Source organism: Neomonachus schauinslandi, chromosome 13 (genome assembly GCF_002201575.2).
Source record: "Neomonachus schauinslandi chromosome 13, ASM220157v2, whole genome shotgun sequence".
Classification (NCBI taxonomy): Eukaryota; Metazoa; Chordata; class Mammalia; order Carnivora; family Phocidae; genus Neomonachus; species Neomonachus schauinslandi.
In genome coordinates this window covers 89,974,483-90,001,812 of record NC_058415.1, presented here as the reverse complement: position 1 = coordinate 90,001,812, position 27,330 = coordinate 89,974,483, and the positions used below count along the sequence as shown (strand labels likewise).

General features: G+C 46.8%; 1 protein-coding gene across 3 annotated transcripts in view; it reads left to right on the top strand.

The window, feature by feature from the left end:
• The first annotated feature begins 2,614 nt into the window (after positions 1-2,614).
• The window catches only part of TSC1 (TSC complex subunit 1), a 29,573-nt gene continuing 4,857 nt past the window's right edge, over positions 2,615-27,330 (top strand). The window contains exons 1-18 of one of the 3 annotated variants that reach the window (XM_021691328.2): positions 2,615-2,797; positions 3,980-4,083; positions 5,165-5,317; positions 7,235-7,379; positions 8,886-9,040; positions 9,415-9,488; positions 16,458-16,633; positions 17,541-17,656; positions 17,966-18,077; positions 18,392-18,510; positions 20,573-20,642; positions 21,112-21,216; positions 21,471-22,029; positions 23,029-23,072; positions 23,685-23,851; positions 24,694-24,876; positions 25,745-25,855; positions 26,603-26,725. In XM_021691328.2, the coding sequence (XP_021547003.1) occupies positions 2,692-2,797; positions 3,980-4,083; positions 5,165-5,317; positions 7,235-7,379; positions 8,886-9,040; positions 9,415-9,488; positions 16,458-16,633; positions 17,541-17,656; positions 17,966-18,077; positions 18,392-18,510; positions 20,573-20,642; positions 21,112-21,216; positions 21,471-22,029; positions 23,029-23,072; positions 23,685-23,851; positions 24,694-24,876; positions 25,745-25,855; positions 26,603-26,725 (2,622 nt within the window). In that variant the 5' untranslated portion in view covers positions 2,615-2,691. Of the gene's footprint in view, positions 2,798-3,979; positions 4,084-5,164; positions 5,318-7,234; positions 7,380-8,885; positions 9,041-9,414; positions 9,489-16,457; positions 16,634-17,540; positions 17,657-17,965; positions 18,078-18,388; positions 18,511-20,572; positions 20,643-21,111; positions 21,217-21,470; positions 22,030-23,028; positions 23,073-23,684; positions 23,852-24,693; positions 24,877-25,744; positions 25,856-26,602; positions 26,726-27,330 lie in introns of all 3 variants that reach the window. The other 2 variants (XM_044920493.1, XM_044920494.1) reach the window with 2 other exon arrangements.

Genomic DNA, 27,330 nt, shown 5'->3' with positions numbered 1-27,330 from the left:
TCATTCTCTCTCTCTCAAATAAATAAATAAAATCTTAAAAAAAAATATATGGTTGAAAAGTAGAATTTTAGAAAATTTAGAAAAATTTTAGAAAAGCTTGTTGCCAGAAATGTACTAATGTGTTTTAGAATGAAACCTTATTTTTGCTTTCTATAAAGTATCTGGAAGGAGCAGGCTCCAGAAACCAGACTTTGACACCTAAAATGATATTTAAAAACTGAAAAGCAAGCGAGGTAGCCCAAGCTGGTCAGCCCTGACTACGGCCAACTTGATTGGACGGGCGCCATCTTTGTTAGGAATTGGACTCCTGTTGTGTGTTCTGGGCTGCCTAGATTTGGGGAACCATCTCTGATGTTACTGTCTTCTGAATACACAAAATATAAACTCAGAGTCTCACTAGATTGAGACTAGGTAGGTAGCAGTTTTACTGGAACAAAACCAAACTTAGGGATAAAAGTGCTTTTAAACCTGGGAATCATTTGTGATTTATCTGAAGTAGAAAGGAATGTGAGGGCTAGCCAGATACATCTTGAAAGTGGTGGCCCCACGATTTTTACTAGTTTTCTTTTTGATAATATATGGGCACTGCTCAGGGAGTATTTATTTGTGCCGAGTGTACGCATACGTTCTCTCATTTCATTCTCTCCATGGACAATAAATCCTGACAGGTTGGTATTTTCTTCACTTGTAAATTTAATTTAATCCAACTCACAAGGTGAAATTTGTTTCTATTTTCAGCTCTGAACTCTTTTACAAGAAAATCTTACCAGTTGTAAGCCCTTTGAAATGGATTCCCTTTGTGATTTACCTGTAAGATTTATATTCATAGGTGTGAGCCAGCAACTTCCTGCATCGTGGTTAGCTATCAAAAATGCATGTAGACATTTTAATTGATTTTTTTTTTTTTGGCTCATGAACTTCTGATTCACCGAGAGCCAAATCAGTGGCTGTTGCTGGGTTGTAATTAAACAAGAGCATAGATAATAATACTCACCAGTTTCTGGGGCCATTGGTGCTTAAATTTGGCATTTTTGCAGGAGGAGCTTAACTCTGGTGGACTTTTTCTTTAGCATAATATTTCCTCCCTAGGTGCTTATTAAAATGCCGGTTCCAAAGCCCCAAGTCAGTGGTGGAATGGCCCAGGAAGTTGCGTTTCTAAGAGGCACCCTGGGTGGTCTGGGTCCACACTGAAGCAGGAGGGCTGCTACCCCAGCCACTCAGAGCGGCGCTGGAGGAAGCAACATGGCGACCAAGGACAGATGCAGCCATGGGCCTGGGAGTTGAGCCGTCTGAGTTCTGCTTTACCATGTGACCTTGGCAAAGTTACTTATCCTTTCTGAGTCTCCATATTCTCATTTGTAATAGAGGATATCTGCTTACCTCACAGAATTGCTGTGAGGATCAAAACCACGAGGTCGCTTGATGTCACGTTGAAGGGCTTAGGGCTATGCAGTCGAGCAGATCTGGGTTCAAATTTCAGTTCTCTGGTTCTGCCTCTTGCTAGCTTTGCAACCCCAGGCAAATGGCTTCATTTCTGTTTCTCTCCCCGCAAAATGGGGACAGAAGAACCAACCGCATGATACTGGTCTAAGGACTGTATTCACTGATGTTTGTAAAAGATGTGCAGTTCCTATCTCTTAAATGATCATTGGTTTTGCTTGTTTTTGAAAATATACCTTTAGACACCCAAGTGGAAAGAAAAATAATTGTAAATGTGGATAGTGACACCTGGAGAATGAGCTGTTTTTTTTGTATATAAAGATAAGGCAGCGGCTCCATCATCAGGAGGAATGGAGTCTTTGAAGGGGGCAGATTTACCCTTGTGCCCCCACTTCATGCCTCTTGCCTGTGACCAATGGCATTTGAGTGTGACAGATGTCTGGGGGGAGGAGTTTGTATGAAATATCAAGACGTGGTCCCTGCTTCAAATGAGGTATTGAAGTATTGAATGGATGGTCCTGTGACCTAACAAGCTAGACCAGCTTCTAGACATTGATGGGAGTGTCAAGAGGAAAACAGCATGTTTTTAGTTCTTTTTCTGAAAATAGTTTGTCTACTTTTTATTTATTTATTTTTTGAAAGATTTTTATTTATTTATTTGACAGAGAGCGAGACACAAGCAGGGGGGAGTGGCAGGAGAAGCAGACTCCCCGCTGAACAGGGAGCCCGATGCGGGGCTCGATCCCAGGACCCTGAGATCACAACCTGAGCCGAAGGCAGGGGCTTAACTGACTGAACCACCCAGGCACCCCTCATCTACTTTTTAGATCGATGATTTAAAACGTAAACATAGTCTTAGCCAAAACCAAAGGCAGAGTCAGAAGTAGGAATAAAAATAAAAAACTTTGCTTTGGTCCTGGCATTAAGTTGCCGTGATGGTTCTGACTGGTAGCAGGGTTTTCCGTCTCTCTCCGGTGCTTGCATTCCATAGACCTCTTCTTCACAAATTGTCAAATGTAGAATTATTCTCACACCTTAGCTTCTTTCATCAGCAGAATTCTGGACAGGTTTTTCACTGCATTGAACATATGCGCTGGCTTCTCTTGCAGGTAATTTTTAATGGGGAGAAATGGGGCCATTTTGTCACACTGTGTGTCTTCCTTTTTTTCAGTCTGGTAGTGGCACCAATGAAGAGCCTGCAGACTCGCTAGTGCACGTCCCGGACCTGGCGCAGCACAGTCGTGTAAGATAATGGCCCAGCAAGCGAATATCGGGGAGCTCCTGTCCATGCTGGACTCCCCCGTGCTGAGTGTGCGTGATGATGTGACAGCTGTCTTTAAAGAGAACCTCAGCTCTGGTAAGCAGGGTCACGCCCATTCTCGCTCATCTGCGCATCAGAAGAGACTGACCTGTGGGTGACTATAGTCTGCTGATGTTGGTTTTCATCTTCTGAGGAGAGTCTCCAAAACCACTGAGAAAAGAGCATCAACTGCCAGATTCACTCTCTGTGTGCTTTATTATGGAAATATTCAAAGAGACACACAAACTTATTAAGTAAGAATCAATCACATAATGAACCCACGACCCAGCTTCAAAGTTGCTGCCTTCTTGTTTTCATCTCACCTCCCTTGTTCCCCCCACCCAAGTATTTTCAAGCAAATGCCATGCAGAAATCACATATGTGATTTCTGGTATAAAAATGCGTGACCTCTCCTTAATCAGAGAAACAGGAATTTCAACAGTACCTTTCTTTGCTTACTAGGTTGACAGAAATCAAATATTGACTACAGAAATGGGCACTGTTGGCAGGAGAATAAATTAGTATTCAGCCTTTTTGGAGTATCCATCACCCATTAAGAAGCATGTACCAAGTGTCCCACTGACAAGAGTCTATATTTCATTATAGCCTTGAATGAAGTCTAGTGAAAACTGGGAAAACCCAAGTATCCTTCAGTAGGTGACTGGTTCACTGAGTCGTGTAGAGCCGAGCAGTGGGGCTCCAGGTCAGTGAGGAGACTGAAGTAGGTCAGAGGTGCCAACATGGGAGGGTGTCTGCAACACACTGTTAAGTGGAAGAAAACACATACACAGGCTGCGTGTACGTGGGTGTGGGGGCTTTGTGTTCGCGTGCGCACATGTGTGGTTATCCAAGTAGGAAAAGGTTTGAAAGGACGTGTACCAAACTCAAGGATGCTTGTCTCTGAAGAGTGGGTTGAGAGAGGCTGGTAGTGAGGAGGACTTTCATTTTATGTTCTTTCACATCATCTGAGTTGTTATCAGTGGACATGGTTACAGTTTTATAACCAAAGAAGGCAATAAAAAAAGGAGATAGCATTTCTATGCTTTTACGGATATTTAGGCAGGTTAATTTGGTATTATCTTATTGTTAAACCTAAATAGATTGAAGGGTAGAAATAGAATGCTTCACGTAACTTTGGGGAGCATATAAAGAAATACTTTCTGGATTTTATGACCGGCAGCCATTTGAGGTAAGTTTAGAATATTAAAGGAAATAATTATTTCCCTTTCCTTTGTTCAGACCGTGGTCCGATGCTCGTAAACACCTTGGTGGACTATTACCTGGAAACCAATTCTCAGCCGGTATTGCACATCCTGACTACCTTGCAAGAGCCGCATGACAAGGTAACTGCTGGAACGTAGTGCTGGGCCGTTCAGTCTGGCCCCGACCGGTGTGGTGGCCTCTGTGCACACCCCGTGCAGTGTGTCCAGAGCGTGCTCCTTCATCTTCTCCGTGCCGCAGATGATCCTGTTCCCAGATTGCAACCACATGGAAAAAGAATTTGCGGAACCCATGTGTCCTGCAAAGTTTACAAAATAAAACATATTCCAGAGGTTTTTTTAAGCTTTCTCTGTTCCAAGAAATCCTATAATTGCAGTGCTGTCATTGTACAGTAACAGTTTGACCTGTAAGGTGCCCATCTTTAAATCCATGCTTTGAATAGGATTTTGGACTTAATCAATGTGGGAAAATCTATGGGTCCAGACAGCTATGGGGCTAATTGCTGAGTCCTGTTGCCCAGCACCAGGCACTTGGAGGGCTCCTTAGTGTTTTATTTTTGTTGGTGGTAAATAGCTCACAAAGCACTGTAGTTGCGTACTTTGGTTAAGTGTTGAGTTTCTAAATGCTAGTGGCTTCACTAAGATTTGAAGGCCTTGCCGTTGTGTGCCTTTTCCAGTATATCTTGTTCTGTTGTTTTTCTGGGCTGAATTTTAACTTCTAGATTACCCAATTTATATTTGGGGCCAAACCATGTAGACTGGGCTATGGTAGCAATAAGCAGCTGCTACCCTCACAGCTTCAACAACCTGCCACAGGCTCAGGACCAGCAGTTTTTGGAAAAAGTGGCTTATTTGTACTTAACAAGAGGGTCCATGAGGGAGTCTGCCCCTCACCCTCCCGGCCTGCACCTGTGTATCATGGGATCCTTTTTCAGGACTAGCCAGCTGGCTGCCCTCTCTCAGGCCAAATGCAGTGGTGTTTTGTGTGCCAGTGTGGTTTTTAAAGCTCTTTCGTTTGATCTCTTCACCTGGATGGCCCTTGCTTCCCGTCCGTGGAGACTCGAGGAGCTGGCGTACGTCCTCGTTGCCTCTGTTTATGTCATCTGCTACGTTCTCAGGAGAATTTCCCTTGTTTCCCTTGATTTCCTCCCCCCTCCCCCCAGCCTCACTGAGACCTATTTCCCCTGTTCTTTTACGTGTTTAGCACCTCTTGGACAAAATGAATGACTGTATGGGCAGAGCCGCCTCTCGGCTGCCTGCGCTGTCGCTGCTGGGGCACGTCATCAGACTGCAGCCGCCTTGGAAGCACAAACTCTCTCAAGCACCTCTTTTGCCTTCTTTACTCAAATGTCTCAAGGTACGATGTTTGCAAGGGTTTGAATGAAATGCCTTTGTGAATATTATTTCTGAAATTCTGGGTGACTTTAAAGCAAGCAAGCTAGATTTGAACTCTGAGAGTTCAGAAACTTTTAGTGTTTGGCTTTCCTCGAATGTCATGTCGTCCACAGTTGGTACTTAGTAAATTCTCAGTGCATCCCCGTGACCGGCAAGTGGCTTTCGTCCAAGCAAATAAGGTTCAACGTGACATTATTCCCACCCTCTTGGACTCCATCATTGTCCAGTCTTCCCTCCGTTAAAACATCTGGTTTCTCTTTGAGGGAAGCCCAGATTCTCTTTTAGCTAGGAGAAAAATGGCTAACAGCTCTTTTTAACCATTCAGGACCACGTTCTTGTTGCAGCCGTAATTAAGGTTTTGTTGATACAGGGCCTCCTGAATCGCATTCTGCCTCTTGCACTCTAAATTTAGTGTATTTTTCTACGCAGTGAGTCAAAACCTAAGTAGAACTTTGTGGTTTTAGTTTTCAGAGTGGCTTGCTGAAATACTCCAGGCTATTTGCTTAATCTGTTTTAATTCCTGGACTTGTTTCCTATCTATAAAATAAAAAATGTGGTTAATATTAACTGCCTGTACCTCACAGAGACGTGAAAATATCCAGTAGCGTTTGTCCCAGGATGGCAGTACCTCTGGATCATCTGATACAGCACCCTGCAAATTGATTTTTGTCTCTGCCAGCAAGGGTAACTGTTTCATTACCCCTAGAGGTGGGAGTCACGTTGGTAGGGTATCATAAAAACATGCATTTAATGTTGAGAAAAAATAGGAACAATTGGTACAACTTACATTTTTTTAAGTGAAGGGATTGGAGAGAATATAACTCAATTTTGAGGCCACACAATTCAGTTCAGATTGTAAAACACTTCACTTTTTCAAAAGGGTAAGCTTTGGCAATTACTCATGGACTGCTACCCAAGCCATTGGTTAGAATAGTACCATAAGCAAAATTAGGGTTAGTCGTTTTTACTGGAACTGGTTATGTGTTCTTGATTCTCCTACCAATATTTTACGTTCTTCTTACTAGATAGATGTCGGCCATGACAAAAGGCTTAGTGCTTAACATAAAAACTAAATCTATTTAAGGCTTTATTTCCAGACTCGTGGATTTCCTCTTTTTAACAGTAATAATGAGTGTCTTAGCCTGCGTGGTAGTCTTTTGATTAATATCTTGGTTCTTAAATCTGAATTCCAGTTACTTGGCAAACATTCATGATTTAATTATGGGTCAGGTGAGCTGCTGTAGCTATCCTGAGTTGATTCATTATCCATTGGGTATTAAGTATCTTCAATTAGCCTGAAGTTGTATGACTTGATATTTAAACTATAGACATGATCAGAGGTCACCATATCTTCTTTTATTTGCTGATCTATAAATGCTGCTACAAAGGTGAACTGTTAGGGAGATTTGTTAGCGCTCTGCTAATTTCTCCTTAAATTACACTTCTGTTGTAATCCTTTAAAAAATACTGAATTACTTGACATTACTTGTGTAGTGTTTTTTAAATTGATTAACAAAAAGTAAATATTTGAGGATTTGGTTGAATGAACAGAAACTGTCATGTTCCTGTGTTCTGTTAAAGGCATCTCGTCACACTTCTGGGCCAAGTGCCATAGGCAGAGCGTCCCCAGGTCAGGTTGAAGTTTCTCTCCCAGATAGGTTTGTCTGGGGGCAGCAGAAGTGGTCTTTGCAGATTCATTATGGTCAAGTCTGACCAGTGTTGTTCCCCCCAAACCTGAGGGTGAGGAACCTGAGTCGATGAGGGGACCTCTACTTTCTGATCCCCGTAGAATTTAGAGCGGCCTCTTGCTGTGCTGGTAGTGCTGATTCTAGGGCTGTGCCTCACACGTGTTCTTCCTGCTCGACCTTTCCTTCCGCAGATGGATACGGATGTTGTCGTCCTCACAACAGGTGTCTTAGTGTTGATAACCATGCTACCAATGATTCCACAGTCGGGGAAGCAGCACCTTCATGATTTCTTTGATATTTTTGGCCGTCTTTCGTCGTGGTGCCTGAAGAAGCCAGGTAAAGATGTCCTTACATACCTGTCATTCCCTACCAGGTGAATGCTTTCGTTAGTGATTGACAGGTCGTGAGCTGTAAAGGAAAGACGTGTAGACTTTCGTAGCTGGAATGGGTGGGTGTCACCAGCCGGTTGCAGAGGGCCTTGGGTGTACTCACTGTAGGCATGACTATTAGATGCCTTCCTCATTCTGTCGGCTTAAGAGGATTAGTTTTCAGAGAAACTGGTAGGATGTAAAACTTCCTAATTGTCAGTAAACTTCAGTCTATCAAAATACCTTCAATCCGTGTTGTAGCAATACAGGACTAGGCTTGGGGCACCTTTTTGTCTTACTTTGCTGGTCTGTTGTGACAGAACACAAACCTCTGGTTCTGAGAACCTGTCTTTTGTATGTGGAGGAGGAGGGAAAATGCAGTGGGTCCTAATTAGTATCGTCGTTTTAAATGTGGTGGGGTTTTTCCCCATACTGGCAGGGAGTCCAGCTCTATGAAAATGATTTCAAAGCTATAAGCATGTGATACTTGGAATCTTTTGGTAAGGGCAGCATGAGCTATTCATGTTGAAAAGATGAAGTGTGTAAGCCATGTCACACCAGATCCTGTAGCTTCCTGTACAGGATTAATAACAAGTGCAAGATCTATGTGATGCTGGTTATTTAGTAGGCTCTTCTGGGGAGGAAAGGAGTGGTCTGTCCATTATTATGGAGGAGCTGTACGGATCCTGTGGACTTAGGGTTTTCGATGGGGTCTGGGTGAGGCTCGATGAACAAAGTGTTCAGTTTCTCCCACTCTCAGCTTCTTAAGCTAGTTTCTAGATAATAGTTTTTTCACTCTTTAGTTACAAATCTGCATCACTAAGACTACACGCTGATTTCAAAAGGATCTCTCACATTTGTTCTGCAAATATTTGAATGTCTGTTCTGCACCAAGCACTGTGCAAGGCACTAAGGGTACAGAGGTGAGTAAGACGGTGCAGTAAGAGTGTTCAAGAAACTCAAGAAATTCATGCTAAGTAGGACAGTGGAGAAGTATCATTACAAATTTTTGGGGGGCACATGGCTGGCTCAGTTGGTAGAGCATGCAGCTCTTGACCTCAGGGTTGTGAGTTGGATCCCCATGTGTGGCGTAGAGTTTACTTAAAATTAGAATAATAATCATAAAAAACAACAAGAACAAATTTTAGGGAGAGTGATCATCATGAGAAAGTTAGGTCAGTATTGTGAGAGTGTCGAGTGAAGACAGGAGAGTAGCATTGGATCTGTAGGGGCCTTTATGGGTCATTCTAAGTAGATTGGAGTTTATCCCAAGGCTGTAGGGAGCCACTGATGGATTTTAAATAGGGGTGTTTTGTGTGTTAAGATTTGCATTTTAGAAAAACACTCTTGCTATCTGTGGAGTGAGGTGGGAGCAGTCGACCGCAGGTCATGCTGGTGGCCATGTGCTCACGTTTGCTTTGCACAAGTCATCTTGTGTCTGGCTGAGTCTCCTGTCCATGATTTCCTGTTTTAGGCCACGTGACAGAAATCTATCTTGTCCATCTCCATGCCAGTGTTTATGCTCTCTTTCATCGCCTCTACGGAATGTACCCTTGCAACTTTGTCTCCTTTCTACGCTCTCACTACAGTATGAAGGAGAACTTGGACACTTTTGAAGAAGTGGTCAGGGTGAGTGAAGACGGCTCATTTGAGAGCCTGCATACTGTGCGCACAGGCTGTGGTTGGGACCCGTGTATTCAGCGGGAGACAGATTTTGAAAAGCAATTCAGCTCTCCCCATAGCCCCAGCCCTAGGCAGCCACTGATCTCCTTTCTGCCTTTGTAGACTTGCCTCTCCTGGTGAGCGTTTCACAGACCTGGGATCATAGAGTATGTGGTCTTTGGGGACTGATTTCTTTCACTTGGTGGAATGTTTCAGGGGTCATCCATGCTGTGTAGCAGATGTCAGGACTCCATTCCTTTTTATTGTCAAGTAATATTCCATTGTGGGCAGATACCATAGAAATTAAGCCTTTTGTAATTTGTCAACCCGAACTCTTCTAGCCAATGATGGAGCACGTGCGAATTCACCCGGAATTAGTGACTGGATCCAAGGACCACGAACTGGACCCTCGAAGGTATAGAAATGAAGCTAGCGACTCAGAATTTTACAGCGTCTCTTGACAGATTCATGTGCTATAGGCGATGTCCCTCCTGGGGTATTATTTGGGAATACAGGTTCTTCTACTTATAGAATCACTCTGTTTCGAAGGACTTGTACAGCTAGAACTTGGTTCACGTCTGAAACATACTCCTCACAGACAGAGAATTAACCATTCCTCCAGGGGAGCGGAGGCGGTTGCCATGCAGACACCGGCCCCGCAGAGCCCCAGGAAGGCGTCCAGCTCGGGGGTACCGGCATTTGGGGGTACCGGTGATCGCACGAGGCAGGCTGAGCAGCACGTAGTTGAAGACAAGTGGGTTGTGGGAAGTGTGGGTGTCGAGTGGGGAGCCTCCCCCTGCAGGTAGCCAGGCAATGGCCGGCCGGCCTCCAGGGGACCCTGAGTAGTCTCTAGGTTTATTCTCTGGAGGAAGTGCACCTGCCAGGCTTCCTATTCGAGGATGCCAGGTGTGGGGCGGGTGGAGCTAAGAAGGGAATGAAGTTCTCTGCACGGAGCTGGGAGAAGCTCAGCTCTCTCCTCCACCTTCCCTGGCTGGCAGCTAGGCCGATGCTCCCCCTGGCTGAGGATTGAACCGTTTTTGGGGAAACCTGTCCACAGATAACTGACATTTAGGGATCTCCCACTGAAAAAGCTGGTTCATGCCTGATCTCACCTGACAAGCCCTCTCTCTGTCATGCAGAGCCTCAGTTGGCTCAAAACACCTTCGTGTGAGAGAGATGGTATGTGGAGAGGTATACGAATTATGCCTGTAAAGCGTAATAACATCACACGAGTACCTGGGCACACAGCCGCCGTCCACCTTCTCAGCTGGAACGTTGCTACACATCTTTCTCCCTGTTCCTGTCCCACTTCAGAGAAACTCCCGTTCTTGCTTTTATGTTAATCGTTCTTTCTATTTTGTAGAGTTTTACCACGTGTATCGTTGTGCTTTGGAAAGCTAACTGGGAAGCCAAGCCAGGCTAAGGAAAGGGCAGTCCTATCACTATTAGATGAAGGTCCTCAGGAGGCGAGGGGAAGAGCCCAGTGTTTGCGTCTTCGTCCGGCTTCCCTTCATTGAGAGTTTACAGGAGCCCCAGGGGTGGGGGGATGTCAGTGGGCAAGGTCATTCACGAGTAAGACCTGAGACACAGAATGCTCACCCTAGTCAGAGCATCTCACAGGGCCTGTAGCGAGGCCAGCTTCTGGATGTGCTGCCGAAATGTGGCAGAGGACAAAGACTGCTCGTTTGCTGCTTCTCAGCTCATGGTGGCCCACTTCTAGGAGCAGGTCAGAGCAGCGTCCATCTGTGGGGCTGATCCAGGCAGAGAAGGGAGAGTGGGGCCTTCATCAGTGCTTACTCAGGACAGACTAAGCACAGACAACCTATCTGGGCTGGGGTCACCTGCACACTGCATCCCTCCGTTAAGAAGATAGTGCGGTGGCAGCGGGGACGAGGGTGACAGCCTGCCACATGCCTGTCTCTTGGCCTGCCTGTCGGATCCGTGCCTCGTGCACGGTGGTCCTCTGCGTCTCTCCTGTGCAGGACCTCCTATTCCCTGTGTCTCCTGTCTCTTTTCTGGGTTTGCTCTTGTTTTTGTGGAGTGTACCCTCTAGTAGCTCTCAGAGAAAGGAAGCGGTTATGTGGCTGGGTACAGACTTCTGGTCCCCCTCATTCTGCAGCCTGAAGACATTGTGCCATCGCATCTTGCTGCCAGTGTTGCTGTTGAAATCCAAAGCTCTTCTCATTTCTCATGTCTGTGTTTGCCCTGTTTTCCTCTGCGGGAGCCGTAGAGCCCTCTCTTCGTTCTCCTCATACTCCGACATTGCCTAGTCAGAATCTGTTCTCCTTCTTTAATCTGGAAACTCTTATCTTCAGGCTCTAGGAAATTTTCTTTATCTCGTGTTTGATTTCCTTCCTTCCATTGTGTCTGTCTTTCTGGAACTACTGGTATGTAGATTGGGGCCTCCTAGAGTGTCCTCTGCTTTTCTTTGCTCTCCTGTTTTTTCTCTCTACTCTTTTGTTTTTTCTGAAGGTCTCCTCATCTTTAGTTTTTAATCCTGTTGTAAGTTTCCCTCCTAGTGCCGTGTTCTTAGCATCTAAGAGTTTTTTAAAAGTCTCTGAATGCTCCTCTTCGTAGTAGCTTGTTTGGGATTTCATGGGTGCAACCTCTCACATCCTCGAGAATGCTGAGAGCCGTTTGTTCCCCATGTAATCCGTGGACTGCTGTTCTTTTGAAGTCTTCGAGGCTTTCTGCAAAGATCTGATAATCTGCTTGTGTCTGGGTAGGGAGACCAAAAAGCTCTCTTCACAGGGGTGGGACTTGTCACCTCTGAGCTTCCCGTGTGTGTGTGTGTGTGTGTGTGTGTGTGTGTGTGTGGTGTGCACATGGGTCTGAACGTCTATTGGAGATCCTGATGTCATTATCGTGTTCCTCCTGAGCTGGTCAAGTTTTTGTAGAGAAGGGTCTTCTAATCGCTAGTCTGGGGAGGGTCTGGCTGCTGCTGGAGGGAAGAGGCTAGTGGTGAGAGAGGTTAGTGTCTTGGCATTCAAAATGTACATGCTCACTTAAATCCCTTGTTTGAATGGTACTCATGTCCTCAACTATTTCTGGAGTAGCTCAGTCCCAAAAATCTGTTTTACTCTTTCCAGAGAATAGCCCAGATTTCTGCTGCCTGGGAGCCTAGAGTTGGGGAGGAGACCTTGGGACTCCGACCCTCAGATAGTTTTCACCCTGTCTTCCCCATGCTAGCTGTCCTCATCTACCTGTCGCTCATCTCCAATTCCAGAAGTACTTGAGGTGTAAAAATTCTTTAGCTTTTTAAGGATTCTGCAGTATAAGTCAGGTTGACTTTTAGCTTTGAAACAGTGGGAGCTTAGGATTCTGCTTTCTTGGATTTGCTAGTAGGTTGCCTCTGGCCTGTCTGCTTTCTACTTTCAGGAGCCTGTAGTGCCGATCTGTCTTCCCCCATTCTTCTCCTTCTCATAGGTTTATATTTAAAAACAAACTAATCCATACTGTAGATTTGGTGGGTTTGGGAAGTTATACAATTGGATGCATATGTTCAGTGTGTGAGACTAACTTGGAAGTCTCCCAGGCCAGCTTAGAGAGCCTCGCTTCCCATGGGTAGGCAGGGGTCATCTGGCTTTTGAAGAAAGCTCTAACACAAAAGACAAGAGACCCAACATAGGGGCGCCTGGGTGACTCAGTCAGTTAAGTGTCTGCCTTCACCTCAGATCATGATCCCAGGGTCCTGGGATCGAGCCCCACATTGGGCTCCCTGTCAGCAGAGAGTCTGCTTCTCCCTCTGTCCCCCGCCTCACTTGTGTGCTTGCTCTCTCTCCCTCAAATAAATAAATAAAAGCTTTTTTTTTTTTTTTTAAAAAGGGGGCGCCTGGGTGGCTCAGTCATTAAGCGTCTGCCTTCGGCTCAGGTCGTGATCCCAGGGTCCTGGGATCGAGTCCCACATTGGGCTCCCTGCTCAGCGGGAAGCCTGCTTCTCCCTCTCCCACTCCCCCTGCTTGTGTTCCCTCTCTCACTGTGTCTCTCTCTCTCTGTCAAATAAATAAATAAATAAAAATCCTTAAAAAAAAAAAAAGACCAACATAAAGAGAAAATGGAGTTAGAAAGAAACAATACAGAGAGAGGAGGAAAGCGTCTGTAGTAGCCACTGAGATGGGGCATTTGAGCACATGTAGAGGTCATAGTGCCATGGGGGGAACATTCAGAGACAAAGAACCCTTGAAAATGAAAAGTGAGAGCTGAAGTCAAGACTTCAACAAAAGAACTGGAAGATAAAGTTAAGACTATCTCAGAAAGCAGGATCAAAAGATAGAGATGAGTATTCTGAGCAGAGAGATAAGAAACTTAAAATACAGGAAGTCCAACATCCAAGAAAAAAGAGCTTTAGAAAGAGGGGAGAAAACTTTCTTGGGGGAAGAAATTGTAAAAGACATAATAGAAGAAAATCTCCAATATAAACGTGAAAAATACAAAGAAATATAATAATGGGAGGATCGAAGGACACGTGTTTCCAGATTGAAGGGTCTCACCTGGCGCCCAGCTTCTGTCAGTGAGAGAATGCTACCGAGTTTCAGTGTGGTGAATCTCAAAACACCAGGGATAAACCTTTCAGAGAGAGAAGACCAAAATGCTTAGTAAGGATCAAGTCAGAATGGTATTAGCTTCTGAAACTAATTGAGACAGAAAGGTCTTCAACATAGAATTCTAGACCCAGCCAAACTGCCTGTCAAGTGTGACAGTTTTAAATATGTAAGGACTCACATTTACCTCCCATGGACCCCTGCTCAGCTAACTACTGGGGCATGTGTTCCATCAAAATGAGAGTAGAATCTGGTGAGACAGAGTCCAGGAAACAAGGGGACCTGACTTAGGATCATGGTCACGGGAAGTCTTCGGGTAACACTACACAGCAGCCCTCAGAACAAACCAGTCTCGCCAGAAGTGGGAGAGAGAAGGGAGCTAGTGGGGTGGGGGTGGGGGATAATTCCAGTAGCTTATTTGCATATCGTTATGTAAAAATTATACCAGGCATTGTTTCAGAGCTGTTAGGGTAAGTTTAGGAAGAATTAGAAACACAGAGGACTGAGGAAAAGAAACAAAAGTCCAAACTCCACGACAAACTAAATCTAACAGAAAAGGAAATCTTGTAGTATACTCTCTGGCTCAGTCATGCATAGTATTTGCATAGTCCTAATAATCATTGAAAACTGATTTTGAAGAAAATGAAACTATGATACACGTCTGTTGAGAGCATCAGGGAGGAGGGAGAAGGATATACGGAAGTGGCCTGCATCCTCACTGACTGTAATAGAAGTCAGTAGATGATGGGTACAATCTGTGTATCTGGAAATTCAGAGCGTAGAGCGTATTCTTTAAAAATATGCAGGCAGGGTACCAGTTCAGCCAACAGATCGGAAGCAGCTACCAAAGTGGTTGAGGGGAATGGCATGGGAGGGACCTTTTAATTGACTTTTTAAACTACCATATTTCATTAAATGCAAGATGCCATGGAGTACTTCTATTTTATGTACGTCTGAGAAAGAAAAAAATACCACAAAAACTAACACACACCTGATTAGATATGACTTCCCAGTTTCAGAGACATTAAATGGGAAAAGTCCTTTTAAGAATCAAATGAATAGCGTAAAAATGCATATAAATCAGACATTTAATGTATTTCTACTGTATTGTGAGTTTCACTTTATTCTCTAAAAGCAATGCTCCTGTGTGTACATAAGCATCCTGAGCCTTGCTCTCACTTTATCCCTTGCCGGTCGTGCCAAGAATAGTTGGGGAGGCTACCGCCCTTAACACACAGGTACCCCGGGCAGTGAGCACCCACGCAGACCGGAGGTGCGGTGCTGATGTCGAAAGGCTTTTCCCTTAGGAATGCTGCCCATGCTCTGAGGACTCTCTTGTTCTCTATTTGATATCACATTTTCAGTATCTCAGATTGAATGATGAGTTTTCTAGAACAGTTGTGTAGGAGTAGATGTTTTGTTGGGGTAAACCCATGGCTTGCCCTTAGTGCCGGGCTGTTTTTCTGTGAAATTTGGAACATGAAGATGAGAGTCTTGCTGGATTCCTACTTACTTAGAAACCTGAATAGCGAAATTATGTTGTCTAAAAGTTTATACTTGAGCAGGTGCATGCTGTATTAATTACTAGGGCTTTGTAGAACATTTGGCAAATACTAGAAAGGAAAAGAACATCACCCATAACTTCAGTTCTTTTAATTTGAACACTCAGTGTCGTCATCTCTCTCTCTGGGCATATCTCTGAGTAGTTTTGAATCCTTTATTCATTGAAGCTCATACCCTGACCATCTTAACATCACTGAATCTTTGAAAACATTTTTAAAATCAGCTTAGGAAGGTACAGTTGACATACAATAAGATTCATCAGTTTCGTTGAGTTTTGACAAAAGTTACACTCATGATAAAGAATGTATCATTTTTTTTTTTTTTAAGATTTTATTTATTTATTTGACAGAGAGAGACACAACGAGAGAGGGAACACAAGCAGGGGGAGTGGGAGAGGGAGAAGCAGGCTCCCTGCAGAGCAGGGAGCCGGATGCGGGACTCGATCCCAGGACCGTGGGATCATGACCTGAGCTGAAGGCAGTCGCTCAACCAACTGAGCCACCCAGGCGCCCTAAAGAATGTATCATTGCCCACAAGGTTCCTCTCTGTCCTTTGTGGTCAGTCTCCTTCCTGACACTTGGCAACCAGTGACCTGCTGAGAGCATGCTTTTTCATGATGGTGTAACAATTTTTCTTCTATAGAATATATCCCTTTGGTGTGACTTTGGGTTATTTCTTTTTTCTGTGACAAGCTGTGCTGAGCATTGTTGTCTGTCTTGACAAGTATGTCGATTTCCACAGGCTAAATCTTAGTGGAACTGTGGATCATATGACAGGAATCCTTGGCTGATTTAAAAAATGTCCTCATGGGCTTTCTCTAGGTTTGAGTCTTTCTGCGCCGTATTTCCGGTCTAGAGATGGATCAGAAGTCCCTAGGCTCTGATAGGAGACTGTAAATCCACCTCAGCTACCCGGCATTTTCCAGGTCTCCCTGTTCTTTGATTACCTTTGTTCTGAGGGAGAAGTCCCCCTGGTGACTGCTTGGTGTAGTTTGTGCTCTTTTGAGACTATGCCCAGTCGTTTGTTGATGACGTTTTTGTTTCAGGTTAGTTTCTGATAACCTGATGTGACCATTTTAGATAGGGAAGGTAGAGGTTTCTAAAATGAATGGCTGGTTCTTAATATACCCGTACTGTTTAATACTTGGGCTGGCAGGGTTCTGCCTTGTCCTTTGCTAATCCTAGTTCCATGCCTGGCCTTGCGTTCGCATTCTTAAGGGTTTGGTTGTTTGAGTAAATGGATTCCAACTTGCCTTTCTTAATTATCGTTGCCTCTTCCAGGTGGAAGAGATTAGAAACACATGATGTTGTAATAGAGTGTGCCAAAATCTCTCTGGACCCTGCAGAAGCCTCGTACGAAGACGGCGACTCCGTGTCCCCGCAGGTGTCCGCGCGCTTTCCTCATCGTGCGGCCGATGTGGCCGCCAGCCCTTACGTCGACACGCAGAATAGCTGTGGTAAGAGTGACCTCAGCACTTACCTGCTTCTCAGCTTCGTCTCTGGAAAGCATGGCTCATTTATGTCATCTTTATTTTCTTTTCCTGGGATAAGACTCACTGTCGCTCCTAGGAACTGTTTGCCAAATATTGGAAATTAGAATTTGCCTCCAGTTTCTCCTGATTAACCCCTCTTTCAAGTTTAATTCAGAGCCCTGCATCTTTGGTCTCCTATCTGACAGTATGCCAGCGGACTTGGGGGTGGGTTTTTAACACAGAAAAAGGAATATGGACTTGAGGATTCAACTTCCCAGCAGCACCCCATCAGAGAGTCTTTCTGTGTTTCAGGTGCTTGCACTGGGGCACCTGGCCTTAGCACTCACTGACACAGTTTGAGTCTTGACAATTTAGAATTGGTTTCTAGAAAAGGCGGGCTTATCTATAGGTAGTACCCGTTAAAGGTGTCATCCAGGTGGTGCTTTTTCAAGTTATTCTGAAGCTTAACTTGACATCAAACCTTACTGAACTTGAGGAGCCTGGGTGGCTCAGTCAGTTGAGTGTCTGACTTGATTTTGGCTCAGGTCGTGATCTCAGGGTCCTGGGATTGAGCCGTGAGTTGGGTTCCACATTCAGCGGGGAGTCTGCTTGAGATGCTTTCCCTCTTCCTCTCCCTCCCCCCTGCCCCTCCCCCCCAAAATAAATAAATAAAATCTTAAAAACAAAAAAAACAACCTTACTGAACTATTTCCAAAGAGCATTTAAAGAGCCATTCAAATGTTACTGTGTCCCTGGGATGTCAAGAGTTCCCTGACATCGATAATTCGATAATATGAACATTATCGAATAGTTTAGATGGCCACAATTTTTTTTTCCCAGAATAATCTAAAATCACACACTAATCTCACGTGCTCTTTCTCTTTCATTTTAGGGAGTGCTACCTCGACCCCTTACTCCAGCTCTTGGCTGATGTTGTTAAACATGCCCGGGCAGCCACCTCAGACTCTGAGTCCCCCATCGACACGGCTGTTGACTGAGCCGCCGCAAGTATGGTGTTAAAGAGCATGCCTGCTTACTTCTCTGCCTGCTGGTGAAGCTGTTTGGGTTGGGATTTAGCATACGATTGGGAAAATCTTACACTGCTCATTTTAGGAGTTATTTTTAAGGATACATGGTATTAGGAAAGTTAGTCACTATTGCCACCTGGGTTTCTCTTGGAGTCTAGATTTACAAAATGCATCTTGATTCATAATAAAGTTTTAATATGATACCTTTTTCCATTTGGTCATGAATATAAGCCTTGGGGATGATTTGATGTTCATTTCTTATTGCTGACATGCCTTATTAACTTCCCAGGCTACTCTTTGGAGCCCATCTATGGTTTGTGGTATGACCACTCCTCCAACTTCTCCTGGAAATGTCCCACCTGATCTGTCACACCCTTACAGTAAAGTCTTTGGTACAACTGGTATGTATGTCTGAGGTGGGATTCGGTTGGTTGGTCTGGGCCCAATGTGTATGACAAGGAACTGTCTCTTAGATCCAATAGTGAGTTTGGGGCTGCTTACAGTAGTCAACCTGTTTTTGACACTTCATGCAAAACCCTGGGGTTTTTAGAACCTAGAAAGTGAACCACCCCGCCTCCCCCCAAAAAAAGATGGCTCAAGCTCTCTAGAAGGTTCACTCTAGCAGCTTTCTTCATTGTCCCAGGCAGGCTTAAAAAATTCAGAGTTTTTTAATAGGCTCGGTGATGGTGTATATGTTGTCCTTGCCTGTGAGCAGGTGGAAAAGGAACTCCTCTGGGAACCCCAGCAACATCTCCTCCTCCCGCCCCGCTCTGCCACTCGGACGACTACGTGCACATTGCCCTCCGGCAGGCCACAGCCACACCCCCCAAGAAGGTATGTACAGGTGTGTCCACGCTCCCTGTGCCCCAGCACAGTGACCCGCGTGTGGCCTCACTTTGGGAAGGAAGCTTGTTATGTCAGATGGAATTTGGATCTGAGATGTGATGGGTTCGGAGCAGGGCAACTGATAATAGATTAGCCAGCAGCTCTCAGAGTGTTATCTGCTTACCCCTGGGGCTCAAGCCTTTTTGGGGACCCAGGAACTCGACCGCTTTCGTAGTAATACTAACCTGCTCTTTCCCCTCTTGACCTGGCGTTTGCACTTGTGGTGCAGAGCAATGTGGGGGAGAAGGGGTGGCCCCCAGCGCAAATCAGGGCCGGCACCAAATTGCCCGGTGCACATCGCCTTCTTCCTTGACGTGTGTCTTCAGTTTAAAAGAACAAAAGATAGGGGCGCCTGGGTGGCTCAGTTGGTTAAGCGACTGCCTTCGGCTCAAGTCATGATCCTGGAGTCCCGGGATCGAGTCCTGCATCGGGCTCCCTGCTCAGCAGGGAGTCTGCTTCTCCCTCTGACCCTCCCCCCTCTCATGCTCTCTCTATCTCATTCTCTCTCTCAAATAAATAAATAAAATCTTTAAAAATAAATAAATAAATAAATAAAAATAAAATAAAAGAACGAAAGATAAAAAGCCCAAAACTCCGGTACCTTAAGAGTGTTCCGTGGAAAGCAGTAAAAATGATTCATTTTATTCTATCGTGACCCTTGAGAACATACATGCTTAATATTCTTTGAGCTGAAATAGGGGATCCATCACAAACCTTTGTGCCGCAACTTGAGTTGATTGCTAGACCAGCTGCATTTTTTGGGGACCGCCAGTTTGATGTGAAGGAACAACTGACTGACAAATGATGCTTATTTAGACCCGGGTATAGGGCAGGCTACTGCTTACATGACCAGCTGTCACTTCAAAACAAACAACGGACCGTCTTTGCTGCTGGTGGTAAAATTCAGGTTTCAGGTGAAATTAGAATATGAAAAACACAATCTCCGTCACTGTGAGCTTGATAGTGTCCCCGAGACTTTATGAAGAGGTTGAAAAGTCCTGGGGGGCTTGGTGAATAATCGAGTTTTTGATGTCATGTGAATATTTCCACACTGGGAAGCCCTGCCCAACGTGGCGAGCCAGGATCTTCTAAATGTCCAGTGTGTGATGTCCCAGAGCCGCCGTAGGTAAAAGGTGCATTCAGAGCACAGGGTACACCAGCGGCCTTGAACACAGCATGAAAGGTGAAATGTCCTGGTTTCAGATTCCACATTGTAACCTCTAAGAAATGACACCTTGTAAAGTCATCAAAGATTAAGTCTTTTTTAAACTACTTGACACTGGGGCTCAGAAGTTCCTTCATATACTTTAGCCAAAATAACATATTGCAACCGACTGAGTGCAGAAGCAGAGCCGAGCATCCAGCATTCTTCCATTAAGCCAGACACGGAAGAGCTTGCACACATGTAGACCAATTCCACTCTTCTCACTAAATTTGTTTTGTTTTGTTTTGTTTTGTTTTTAAAGATTTTATTTATTTATTTGAGAGAGAATGAGAGAGAGAGAGAGCATGAGAGGGGGGAGGGTCAGAGGGAGAAGCAGACTCCTTGCTGAGCAGGGAGCCCGATGCGGGACTCGATCCCGGGACTCCAGGATCATGACCTGAGCCGAAGGCAGTCGCTTAACCAACTGAGCCACCCAGGCGCCCCACTAAATTTGTTTTTATTGTCTTGGGAACTGTAGTTATTTTTCATAAGAATATATATCATTTATGTTTACGTATAATGGGTTTGTTATTTTTAAGTAAATTGGTAAATATTTTTAAAATGTTTGTTTTCATTTCTAACGTGGTAACTATCAGTAGTTAGAACCACATAAATAAAAGCTCATGGGACTCCCGGTTTTTAAGACTATGAAGGCACCCTGAGACCAAACAGTTTGAGAACCACTGAGCTAAACTTTAAACTCCTTTATAATGTGTTAAAGTTTTAGATTTTTAGGATATGTCTCTTATACAAGAGAACACGTACACAATTTTCTGCTTTGTGACGTAAATGGTACTATCTTTTCAGGAAGAGAAAACAGATTCAGCAAAGCCCTGTCTGCACAGACAGCCCCATCTCCCGAACGACAGAGGATTAGGTAAAGTCTCTGGGTAACCCTAGCTACCTTGCTTGTCTCCTCTTGGGTTATGTGTGCAAACAAGAAAATTCAGGACCACCACAAAACGATGAAGCCCAGATATAATGAGGCGTCATTAATTCTAAAAACCAACCTAATAATATCAAAAAAAGCTTTTAAGCTATTGCAGTGAAGTACCTGTTACCTGTGCTTTGAGCCGGTCAGACTGTGGTGTTTATCTGATCTCTGAGATGTTAAGAATGGAGGATTTTATTTTTTGTGGGATTATGTTTTTTGGTCCCTTTGCTTAGACTCCTTGTGGTAGCCTCACTTTCTGGGGTTGCTCCAGGGGAGAGCCGTTTCTAGCCTCCTCCCTTCACTCGGCAGGAAGAATCGTTATGGATGCCATCTACCGCAGGGCGAGTGGTTTCACAGTTGTGGGGGTTACCCGTGTAGTTCTTTGACTTGAATTGTCTTTGTTTCTCTTTAGAAGAGCTACCTGGCAGCAAAGGTTCTGTCACTCTAAGTGACCTTCCAGGGTTTTTAGGGGACCTGGCCTCCGAAGAAGATAGCGTTGAGAAAGCTAAAGAAGAAGGTAGTGTGTGGGATTCTGGGCTTGTACGAGATTGCTACGAGATGGAAAAGCTCTGATTGTGTCCTAAAACCAGAATTTAGGGTCAACGCTCCCAGGCTTGCTTGGTTTTTCTCCTCTTGGGGGAAGGAGGTGGGAGTTTTATTCTGGGTCCTGTGCAGGGAAAGGGGTGGCCCTTGGCAGCACACAGCCGTGCATGGCCTGGCCTTACCCAGATGGCCTGTTTACAGTGGTGTCTCTTGTCTCCCTCCTCTCAGCGGCGATATCTAAAGAACTCTCTGAGATCACGACGGCCGACACCGAGCCCCTGGTTCCTCGAGGAGGCTTTGACTCTCCCTTCTACCGGGACAGTCTCCCGGGCTGTCCTCGCAAGAACCATTCGGCCACCTCTGGTGCTCAGGGTGCCAGTGTGAACCCTGAGCCTTTAAACTCCTCCCTGGACAAGCTTGGGCCTGACACACCAAAGCAAGCCTTTACTCCCATAGACCCGCCCTGTGGAGGCGCCGACGAAAGCCCTGCTGGGAACAGGGAGCGCCAGACTTCGCTGGAGACCAACATCCTCACTCCCAGCCCTTGTAAAATTCCACCTCAGAGGGGAGTGGGGTATGGAAGTGGGCAGCCTCCCCCTTACGATCATCTTTTTGAGGTGGCATTGCCAAAGACCGCCCATCATTTTGTCAGCAAGAAGACCAAGGAACTGTTAAAGAAAGCAAAAGGAAATGCAGAAGAAGACTATCCGCCCTCGACCTCCCCCGCGGAAGTCCTGGATAGACTGATCCAGCAGGGAGCAGATGCACACAGCAAGGAGCTGAACAAGTAAGGCCCTGCCACGCGTCTCTTCCCTCGGCATTCCCTCAGTGTGAAGTCCGGCAAGCGCAGGGGACTCGTTCTCCACTCAAGGGGGCGGCTGGCTTCCCTCTGTCCTTCCTAGTCGTTACCTTTGCACGCATGCGGGGCTGTGCCATGTCTGCGCTGGGCCTCTAGTCCCCAGCGCTGTCCTGCCAGGGCGCTCGGGCGCGCTCACCTGTGCCCCGAGAACGTGAGGGTGAGGCTCTGGTACTCAGGGGACCTAGGCGTCTCTGTCCCGGTGTGTCCTTCTCCAGCTACAGGTTTGTTTTTTCTGTTTAGGTAACGTGGCTCATCAGATGGAAAGTAAAGTCAGCGGCGTTTCAGGGCAATCCGGGGGGCCTGCCCACCCTCCACGCCTGCACTTGCACGCAGGCTTGCCTCTGAGAGGCCTGTCTGAGCTGCTGTTCCAGCCCTTCTTCTCCTGCCCTTTTCACTGGTTCTCTAGGAGGGGGGTGAGGGGATCACCAGTTCCTGAGTTTGAATCCTCGGCTCTTGCTCAACAAGGCCTTGGTTTTAATTTTTCTTCAACGTAATAACCTCAGGTGGAATTTGACAGAGATTACTCTCTTTGAATGAGATTTGGTGTAACGGGCTCAGGTATATTACCTACTTTTTCCTTAAGCTTGGCTACCCCCCCATGTATTTTGGTGCAGAGGGTTGAGAATAGCTGGCAGTCTATTGATCACTCCGTCGCCTTGGTGAGCCGAGCAAAGATCGGCCCCGGCGCGAGCTCCGAGGGAGGGCATCCGCACCCTGAAGACTTGGTCATGCTCGGAGGGGGCGCCGGCCCTCCGTCCTATGCGCGTCGCCTCCTCTAACTCCCCGTGGACCTGGGGATTGAAACTTTCTTACGCCGTTGCTGCTTTTGACTGCAAGGAAGTGATCTGGCCTTGCGGCAACGCACAGTCCAGGGAAGGTTGTGCAGGCAAGCTTGGTAACTTTGTTCCCCCAAACCTTTCTTCCTAGGTTGTCTTTACCCAGCAAGTCTGTCGACTGGACCCACTTTGGAGGTAAAGTTGTTACTTGTGCTCCAGACCAGCCCGTGTGGATCCTGCGTGCTTGTCACCTTTTCTGTCCTCGAAGGAGGCGTGCCCTGTAGGAACAGGTCTCCCCTTTGCTGCTGCTCTAGCCAGAGTCTGCTTGGCCCCTAATATCTCAAATGTTGCAAAGCCAGGATTTTCTACTTTTGAAAAGTGATGTATAGCAGGTGCCCAAGGCTGAAAATGCAGAAAGCACTGACCTCGTGCCAGGCTTTCCTAGAAAAGACCCCATGAGGTCAGTGGCTGGGGCTGTGCCTGGGGGAGGACACAGCATGGGAGGGAAGAGAGGAGCCGTAACTAACTGTGCATATGGTTTGGGTCTGTGGGAAAAGTCTGTGAAGCTCTCAGGAGTCCTCCTATGTTCTAGCCTTTTGTGTTCCTTTAAAGGGGAGCTAGGTAGTCAGTCCTCTTTCCCCTCTCCTGATGCATGACCGTTGCTGAGACCCAGGTGACCATTTGCAAAAGGAGTGGTGGCTTGTTTCTGAGAGAATTGTGTTTCTTAGGCTGGCTAACCGTGGGAGGGTCTTGACGGAACCATCTGTAAAAGGCATCTCTGCCACCCTCCCTCTGCTTTAAAATCAGGCTCTCCTCCCTCAGATGAGATCCGCACCCTCCGTAACCAGTTGCTTTTACTGCACAACCAGTTACTCTATGAGCGTTTTAAGAGGCAGCAGCATGCTCTCCGGAACAGGCGGCTCCTCCGCAAGGTGATCCGGGCGGCGGCGCTGGAGGAACACAACGCTGCTATGGTGAGCGTCACGGGGGCTGCAGGAGGCTGCGTTTCGGTGTTTGTTGTTTGGTGTCAGCATGATTGTTGGTAAAGAGCGGCCACTGAGCCGGGGCCCAGGTTTTCAGTCCTAGCTCTGCTCCCCGCTGCGGCTCAGGGTGGTCGCTTGGTCTCTGCGGGTGACGGGACTGGCCGGGTCTCCGAATGGCCTTGCCGCCCTTGGAAACTGTGGGACAAGTGATTTTTGTGTGTTTGTAATTGCCCATGATGATCAGAGTCAGAGGCATTATTTTGTTTCTCCAAATACGAAACCAGCTCTCCTAGAGCTATTTTATGGCAAAAATCTTGTAGCACCGTGGAGAAGCCAGTCAGACATGGAGGCTGAACCTTGGCTCTGCCGCTTCTCACCTTACGAAAGTGACTTAGCCTCTTGCAGCCTGTTACCTACTCTGTAAAACAGGACAAGTGTAATAGCAGCACCCACTTTCTAACCATGGTGCCCAAAGAAGTCGCGGGACCACTTGCTCAGCGCCTGGGTAGGCAGCCAGTAAATGTTCCTCATTTTTAGTGACCTGGATGCGTACCGTTTATTAGAGGTCTTACGCCAGCACTGGTGGTTGGGACTTGGGAAGGTGTTCGGAGTAATTGGCGCCTGAGGAGAGTTCTAGCAGCTTACGACCCACGTGCTGCTGTGAAATTGGTAACCCTTGCCCGCCAGTCAGGCTAGACAGTTGTGAGCTGATGGATGCGGCACCTGTGGTTACGGCTTCAGGGCGGCGTGTGGCTGTCGGCCTGGGTGACACTGGAGCCTCGCCGCCCGCCTTGGAAGGCAGCTAAAATGATCACGTCTTTGGTCTCCGCTAGAAAGACCAGTTGAAATTACAAGAGAAGGACATCCAGATCTGGAAGGTTAGCGTGCAGAAGGAGCAGGCCCGGTGCAGCCAGCTGCAGGAGCAGCGAGACACGATGGTGACCCAGCTCCACAGCCAGATCCGACAGCTGCAGCACGACCGGGAGGAGTTCTACAACCAGAGCCAGGAGCTGCAGGTACGGGCGGTGGCGCCAGGCCCAGGCAGCTGGGAGAGGGCACGAAAGCGCCTCTCTCGGCCCAACGGACACGAAGGGCTTTTCTCTCTGACGCGGCGGCACATAGACGCATTTAGGGCAGAGGTTCCCCAGCTCTCTCGGGTTGTGTGTAGCTCCCATGGCGTTTCGGTCACTTCCCTGGCGGGGAAGAAAACACCTGATGGTTGTGCTCATTCAGCAGATCTAAACACTTAGTATACGCCCGACGACTCAGCAGCTGCTTGAAAACAATACACCTAAATTCAAGTTTTTTTTAGATTTTGTTTTTAAACGACCACAATAAATTACCAGTGCTGTGTGTGTCCCTGTTGGGCACCACATAGAGGCTCAGACCTTGGAGTCACATTGGACACTGACACCCTCTTTTGCCGTTTCACACTGGTATTCACATGGTGATTTGTATCCCAGCAAACACCCGAATCCTGCTTTGCAGAACGACATCATCCACACGCACGAGCACGTCTGCTACTCCCTCTAAACTGTCTCCAGTTCGCAGTTCACATGACGACCGACAGGTGTCACTGTGTTTCCCTCAAAAACTTAACATCTCCCCGTGGCACCCCTGTGAGTTGGCTGTGTGGCCCCAGGGCTCTTCGGTGCACAGTTTGGGGACAGCCCATCTAGGATCTTCTTGTTCTTTTGCTAAGCAAATCAGGAACTCAGAAATCAGTCGTAACTTAATTTTTAAAACTAAGAAGCTAAATCCCAGTGGCCCAAGAATATAGTAGAGCAACTGAGAAGCTGGGCTTCCCCACTTGTCCGTGGGCCGACGGGCCTGGCGGCCTGGCGGGGGCTGCTGAGTAACTTCCCGGCATGTCTCCTTGTGCAGACGAAGCTGGAGGACTGCAGGAACATGATTGCAGAGCTGCGTCTGGAATTGAAGAAAGCCAACAGCAAAGTGTGCCACACCGAGCTGCTGCTCAGTCAGGTGTCCCAGAAGGTAAGAAACGGCAGGCCGGGCCTCTTCTCACACCTCTTGCTGACGTTCTTCCATCAGACGGGGCGAGTGCATTACCTGTGCGCCTCCAGCTGGGGTTCCCAACCCGGAGCGAGGTGGCCCCCCTGCTCCACCCCCCAGGGGACAAGGGGCAATGCGTGGAGGCAGTTTTGGTGCTGCTGACATCAAGTGGGTGGGGGCCTGGGTGCTGCTACCCACTCCACAATGCACAGGACAGGTTCCTCAGTGGAGAACTACCCAGCCTGCACCCGGGTCTGTGGGTGCACCCAGGGAACTCTTTCTTAAATCCTCATTTACGTAAACATGGGAAGTTTGTTCACACAAAGCTCCTGATCTAGGATCCCTCCCTTTTTAGGATTCACCGCACTCTGTACAGTTCACTTACGAACAAGTGCGTTTTCCTGGGCTTTAACCCTGGACCTTGTATCCCCGCAGTGATGCTCACACACGCCCGTCCTCTGCAGGCGTTCTGGGGGTGGCCACTTTGATGTAGCGAATCTCCGCTGCTTTCCTTTTGCACAGCACCGTTTTGAAGTGCATTTCTGTCCGTTGTCATTGCCTTTGGACGCCTTCCTCCCCACCAGCCATTGTGTTAGGGGATTTGAAACCATGGGAGTTTATTGTCCCCTAGCACTGGAACCCGGAGTTGCTAGCGGGCCCCTGTATACGCCCGTCTGCCAGATGTGGGCTACGGGGGCCCTCACTTTGCCCGCCCTGTGTTTTGGTTAGCTCTCAAACAGTGAGTCGGTCCAGCAGCAGATGGAGTTCTTGAACCGGCAGCTCTTGGTCCTTGGAGAGGTCAACGAGTTGTATTTGGAACAACTGCAGAGCAAGCACTCAGACACCACAAAGGTATGTGGGGGCTCAGGGAGCGACACCCCGGGGCGGGGAGCCCGTAGGACGCAGGCAGCGTGCCTGGCACGCCGCATGGAATGTTGCCTGGGATGCGGCCTGGTGGATGAGCACTCTTCAGTCGTCGCGCAGGCTTGTTTCCCCTAGTTGGCTTGCTTTGAAATGAAGTCGGGGTAAGTGAAAGCACCTCATGGTAATTGGTACAGAGTAGCTGAAAAAGGGTTAGTCTTCTCTTACCGGTGCCTGCTGCGAGAGAGAGACAGAGAGAGAAACAAAAAAAGGATAGGGAGCCAGTTCTGTTGAACATAACTCTCAGGACTGTGGGTATATACTAGGATACATATTTTTTCTTCCGTTTAATGTTGAATTTAATTTCAGCAGATGGTGGTTCAGTCCTGGCAACGGCCAGCATGGGGATGATCTTACACTAATTAGTGTCTCACCAGTGGTGTTGAGGCAGAAGTTTTATGTCACTTTATAAATAGCCTCGGGTAATGTTAGTGAATGAGTTGGGAATGAGTTGGAATGGAATTTTAATAGTAAATGCTCAGATGCTTCCTGTCACTAACTTCTCCATCACACACAGGCTTTCTTTTTAGGATTTC